Source organism: Otolemur garnettii, unplaced genomic scaffold (assembly GCF_000181295.1).
Source record: "Otolemur garnettii isolate 467f Iridium unplaced genomic scaffold, OtoGar3 scaffold00023, whole genome shotgun sequence".
Classification (NCBI taxonomy): domain Eukaryota; kingdom Metazoa; phylum Chordata; class Mammalia; order Primates; family Galagidae; genus Otolemur; species Otolemur garnettii.
In genome coordinates, this window is record NW_003852418.1 from 7,366,152 (window position 1) to 7,372,151 (window position 6,000).

A 6,000-nucleotide genomic window follows, 5' to 3' on the forward strand; every position below is an offset into this window, starting at 1 on the left:
ACCAAGCCTGGGATTCAGACACCTTGAGACTCAGTGTGATGGGACAGAGAAAGCCACAGTCAGGTAATGGCAATACAGTGATGGGTGCTCTGGCCACAGTGTATGAAAAGGGCTAAGGGCACCCCTCCCCAAACCTCAGTATGTGGAGACAGGATTTGGCAGGGGAGTATCAGAGCTGTGCCCACAGCAAGGGCGAGGGGGCTGGAGCTGGCCAGAAGTCTTAAGCATTGGCCTGGATGGTCACTCAAGGCAGGGCTGGCGGTCTGGCTGATGGGCAGGAGGGAACTGCCAAAGTCAGACCAGAGGGGTCTGGGAGGCAGGTGCCTAGCATGGCAGCCCCCTCCCACCAACACTTCAGAGCTGGGCTGGCTTGAATTCAGTGCCCCTCTCCTCCACTTGGTTTTCATCTCCCTCTGAGTTAGAGACTGTCACCATTTGACAGATGGGCTGGAATCTGGAGATGGGGGCAATGACTGGCCCACTTCACATGGCAGGTCCTGGTACATTTGGGTCCAGACCTCAGGCCTCAAACCAGGACCCTTTCAGAGTTTCTTTAATTCAAGTCAGCCCTGGGAAGAAGGTGCAGGAGAGTATTGCTTAGCAAATAAAACATCAGCTAAAGAGGCAGTTCTCTTCTCCTCCCCCATGAAGACTCATCTTTCAGAGCTGACTCCTATCAGAAGCTCCTAAAAAAGAACCACAGCTGAGATCCAAGGCTCCTTCATCCCAATCTCCTATCTGGTGCTTTCCCTTGCCTTGAAGGGGGATACTCACCCTAAGGATAAACTCTGGGAATCCACAAGCCCTCTAAAGCCTCATGCAGGCTTTGTGAGGTAAGAAGAAAGACAGTTGATGGAGCATTGGTCCCCAAAGACCCATAAGCCTGGATTCCAGACTTGACTCTGCCACTTCTAGTTGACTGAATTTGAGTGAGTCTTGGCCCTTCTGAGCCTTAGTTTCCTCCTCTGTGAAATGGGGATAATTCTCATCCCACAAGGCAGGGCCAAACACCATCTGGCTAATATTTAGGAGGTGCTCAGAAATCACTGGCATCCTCGCGACTTTCTCCTTCTGAATCATGCCTGCTTCATGGACGGCTCCCAGGCTGGTTGACAAAGTTGCTCTCAGAATCTTGGGTAGCACTATCTCCTGCCTTTGGAGGAAGGTACGCAGCCTCTGAGTCTGATTTCTCAGGCCAGCACGAGTGGTCCCGAGAGGCTCACTACCATGAAGAACTCAGGCAGGGGAGGAATCTCTGCTCTGTTCCAGCTGACAGTAGGGGTATGGGAAGAGGGTCGTGGATTCCTGGTTTTAATAAACCTGAGGCTTTGGAGACTGACTGGGGGCCTCCAGGTCTGCAGACCTTCCTTCCTGAGAGGTCTCTCGGGATGTCCCCAGAGACGCCTCTGACACCCCATCAATACTGCTCAACAAATCCTCAAACTCTCGGTGGCCGCTGTTGCGCACAGCTGCCTCCAAAGCCTTCTGGCGCTGGTAGAAATGGGAGAACTTGTTGAAGATGATGGTGATGGGGAGTGCCACCACCAGGATGCCCCCTAGGATGCAGCCTGAGGCTGCCAGCTTGCCAGCCAGCGTCACCGGCACCACATCCCCGTAGCCCACGGTGGTCATGCTCACTGTGCCCCACCACCAGCAGGCTGGGATAGTGGCAAAGCCTTCATCCTCCTCCTTCTCAGCTGTGTAGGCCACACCGGAGAACACTGACACGCCGACGGCCAGGTACAGCAGTAAGATGCCCACCTCACGGTAGCTGTGCTGAAAGAGAATGTAGGAAGTCCAATCAGAACTGGATGTGTTTACAGAACTGGTATTAAACACATGGGGAAACTGAAACAGAGTATAAAGGACAGGTCCAAAGTCACCAAGCAAGGCAGAGCTGGTTTCCAGACCCAGGATCCCTGATTCCAAACTAAGATCTTCCAACTAAAATAGGAATCAAAACTCCTTGGGATTGAACACAACCTTAATTTCAATTTCTGTCTTCTTCCCCCGCCGCCCCCCCCCCCCCCCGCAGTTTTTGGCCGAGGCTGGGTTTGAACTCACCACCTCCAGCATATGGGGCTGGTGCTCTACTCCTTTGAGCCACAGGCGCCACCCAACAACCTTAATTTCTGTTGTCCAAGGTACAGACTAGGCCACCGTAACTTAGGGTTTCTGGTGACTGGGAAGCTTGTGATTTTACTCTTGCAGGACCAAGAAAACCATAGTTTATATCCCATAATGCAGAGTTGGTTTCAATGAACTTTTGATTGGTTTGACAAGTATAAAAATATTTTTTGCCCCTACTGGAAGGTGAAAGGATGTAAGTTTCCAAGACACCCCAGAAGATACACTTTGCTAAGGTTGTGCGTGGTTGCTCTGTCCCTGAGGCCTCACACTAAGGCAGTGATTCTCCAAAAGGTGAGAAGGAACAGGAGAGATTTGGCAATGTGTAGAAACGTTTTTGGTTGTCACAACTGAGGTAGGTGTGCTACTGTCATCTAGTGCATAGAGGCCAGGGTACAGGCTGCTAAACATCCCACAATGTGCAGGACAGCTCCTTACATCAAAGAATTATCTGGTCCCAAATGTCAACAGGGTGCCACTGAGTGCCCCTAATCTGGAGCAGGGCCTCTCAGGCTGCAGTATGTGGAGGAATCACATACAGATCTTGTTTATCAGGCAGAACCAAGCCAAGTAGATCTGGGGTGGGGCCAGAAAGTCTGCACTTCTAGCCAACTTCTGGATGATGAGGAAGGTGCTGGTGGTCAGAGGCCTCACTTTGAGCAGCAAGGCTCTCCTCTGGAGTATCTCACACCTGTGTCGTAGACCCTGGCAGTGTGCACGAATCTTCTTCTCCTTCCCTGCAGAGAAAGCTAGTAGCCTCCAGCACTGCATGGTGGAGGCAGGGCAGAGCTCTGGGGCAGAGGAATATTTTCTGTAGAGGTGGAATCTGGAGGAATCAGGAGGTCTAGCTGATGAATTACCTGCCCAGGGCCTAGGATTCTGCTCAGGTCACCTGCCAGCACCCAGTCTCCTGGTAGCCCTGCCGCGAAGGCATGCAAGAGGCTTTACCAAGCTGTGGGTGGCCAGCATCTTTTAGCATCTTCTGAGGACCCTCCGCAGGGCTGCCTCGAGTGTTAGGAGAGCGAGCATGAGGCCCTGGAACCAGGCACAGCTGGGTCCTTCTCTAGGCTCCACCATTTACTTACTAAGGAAACTCCATCTAGTCTTGTCGCCTCTTGGAGCCTCAGTTTCCACATCCACAATGAAACTTGCCCCTGCTAGCTCCCTATGCCCTTGGAATAAATTCCAAAATTGTGGGCCAAGAGTTCAGGGCTCTTCAGTACCCTGCTCCACTTCTTCAATCTCACCTCTGGGTAACCCCCTTCCCTCCACAGCCCCCTCCCAGCCATTCACCCTGCTCTCTTTCAAGGTCTTGGCACAAGCTGTTCACTTGCCTCCCTCCCCAAACCACATTAATTCTCCCCCGCCCCAAGTGTAAGCTTGCCAGGGCACTGGTTCACCCCCAGTGCAGTGCCTGGCACAAGGATGGTGCTCAATAAACTGCAACCAGGCTTTTAAAAGCCAACCCTCCAACCTCAGCTGCCTTACCTACGGTAAGAGAATAAAATAATAGCATCTTCCTGAGGAAGCTGTCTTAAGGGCTAAATTGATAATGGATGTGAAACGGGCACTGATTTAGTGCTCAGTGTTAGCACCAGGGCTATTTTTAGACTTTGCCTGTTAAGGGTGACCTATGACTGTCTGTGCCCCTGACAATGCCAGAAGAAACGCTCTGGCAGAGAATCCATCTGTCCTTTGACAGATCCTCCATTTGATGTTTGACAGATGTATCAAAAGTGACCTTTGTCTTTTTGTTGATTTGGAAAATAAAGACAAGCAAAGCCATGCTTCGGTTTTCTCCCTAGGAAATAGAGATGACAGTGAGCTCTTCCTTACAAGGCTGCTGGGAAGGTCAGACCAGATGGGAAGCTGCACCTGGCAGCCAGCCCTGGGCCGCGAGCAAGGGATTGTGTCTCAGTTCAGGATGCGCCTGGACGTGACAGGCTTGGAAGTTCCCCTGCTAGCCTGCCCATGAAAACACCTGCCTCCTCGCACCCCAACGCTGCCTCTGAGGGTCCTACCTTGAGAGTGGCCCCCAGTGAGCGCAGCCCGGTCGAATGGCGCGCCAACTTGAGCACACGGAAGATGCGCATGAGGCGAAACACCTGCACAACCTTGCCAAAGTGGCCGAGCTCCTCTCCGCCCGTGCCGTTCTGGTTGCCCCCCAGCGCCACGCCAGCCAGCAGCGTGAGATAGAAAGGCAGAACAGACACAATGTCGATGAGGTTGAGCGGGTGGCAGAAGAAGTTGCGCGCGCTGGGCGCCAGCAGGAGGCGCGACGACACCTCGAAGCTGAACCAGGCGATGCAGAAGTACTCGAGGCGGCGCAGCACCGGGTCATCGCGCACGCCTTCCGCGCCGCGGCCGGCGACCACAGTAGCCACGGCGGCCGCCGCCTCGTGGGCCTGGTACTCGGGCAGGCTGTGGATGCACATGGCGGCTATGGAGGCGAGCACCACGCCGATGGAGACGCAGCTAAAGAGCTTGCTGGGCAGTGAATAGCCCGGGTTCTCCATAGTCAGCCAGAGGCGGCGGCGCAGGCGGCCGCAGCGCGCAGCCCCATAGCGCGCCAGCTCGCGCTGCACGTCGGAGATCTCATCGGTGCACGGGTCCACGCTGCTCGGCGTGTCGCTGTCCTCGTCCCAGGCTCGCGGCCGCGCCACGCGCCGCTCCAGGTAGCGCGCCCGACAGCACGCGGCCAGCGCGTTCTCTCCCAGGCCCCAGTAGTCGGCCTCCTGGCCGAAGGCGAAGACGCACAGCTCGTCGAGCACGTGCAGGCGGCCGGTGCGGTAGAAGTGCAGCAGGCTCAGGAAGAAGCCCGGGTGCCGATCGAAGTAGAATTCTCCCGCCGCCGCGTCGTAGTCGTCGCACAGGCGCCGCGCCTGCTCCTCGGACGCCGCGGCCTGCAGTCGGCCCAGCCGCGTGCCCGGGAAGCGCGCCAGGGCGCGCGCGCTCAGGCGCCGCCGCACGCCGCCCACGTTCACGCTCAGCGCCTCGTCGCTTCGCCGCCAGGGGATCCCGGAGTTCGGCACCTCGGAATCGGGCACCGGAGACTCATTCCCCAGGGCTGCAGTGTTCACGCCTGCGGACACCGGAGGGGCGCGCTGAGGAGGGGTCCTCAGGCCTCCCGTCCAGAAAAACCGTGTTAAAATCTCTCGCTCCATCCCCTCAGCCAGGTGGTGTTGGAAGCTGTGAAGCACCTGGTATGCAGTAAGTGCTCAGTAGGTGTCAAGAGCATTCTAGACTCAGGAGTCAGGTCTGGGTTTGAATTTCCCCCAACCCCCAAGGGAGGGGAGGTACTTTCTGCGAATCACTGACTCCCCATGCCCCTGACTGTTTTCTTCTGGGGGAAAACAGATACTGACGTCTACCTTGAAGGATTACGAAAGCGATGAAATGGTAGGATGACCTGGCACCTGGGGGAGGGGGGTGTGCCTGTATAGGGTGTCTCCTGTTCCCTGAGTACTTGGATATGCACACCACGAGGTCTACTGTGGGATCTTGGACAGCCAGCCCTCTGAACCTTAGATTCCTCCTCTGCGAAATGGGGACGTTAATACTTACCATCTATAGTTGCTGGGGGAATCAGTTTAGACCAGTTGTTCTCAAAGTGTGTTCCCCGGACCAGCAGCATCAGCATTACCTGGGAATTTGTCAAAGATGCACATTCTAAGCCTGCCATAGATTTACTGAACCACAAACTCTGGGGGTGGTGTCCAGCAGTCTATTTTAATAAGCTTCAAGGTTAAGTTTGAGATCTACTGGCTTAGAATTACATAAAGCGTCCGTAGAGTTAGTTAGACCTGATCTTGAACCTTGGCTCTCTTGTGTGACCTTAAGCAAGTCAGATCGCCTCTCTTGAGATTGTCAAAT

The 6,000-nt window shown here is 54.8% G+C and overlaps 1 protein-coding gene across 1 annotated transcript; it reads right to left on the reverse strand.

The window, feature by feature from the left end:
- Window positions 1–819: 819 nt before the first annotated feature.
- On the reverse strand, window positions 820–5,770 carry KCNS1 (potassium voltage-gated channel modifier subfamily S member 1). Its single transcript, XM_003787629.1, has 3 exons — window positions 5,692–5,770; window positions 4,149–5,209; window positions 820–1,776 (listed from the first exon to the last, which is right to left on the reverse strand). Exons 1-3 carry the CDS (start codon window positions 5,765–5,767, stop codon window positions 1,312–1,314), a joined length of 1,602 nt encoding a protein of 533 aa, XP_003787677.1. The 5' UTR covers window positions 5,768–5,770; the 3' UTR covers window positions 820–1,311.
- Window positions 5,771–6,000: the final 230 nt, after the last annotated feature.

Bases quoted from the DNA above. Each gene is read 5' to 3' on its own strand.
- KCNS1 (XM_003787629.1), bottom strand. From the start codon at position 5,767: ATGCTGATGCTGCTGGTCCGGGGAACACACTTTGAGAACAACTGGTCT. The intron at 5,210-5,691 runs GTAAGTATTAAC...CGGTGTCCGCAG, and splicing joins TCCCCCAGCAACTATAGATG to GCGTGAACACTGCAGCCCTG. The intron at 1,777-4,148 runs GTAGGACCCTCA...ATTCTCTTTCAG, and splicing joins CACTGGGGGCCACTCTCAAG to CACAGCTACCGTGAGGTGGG.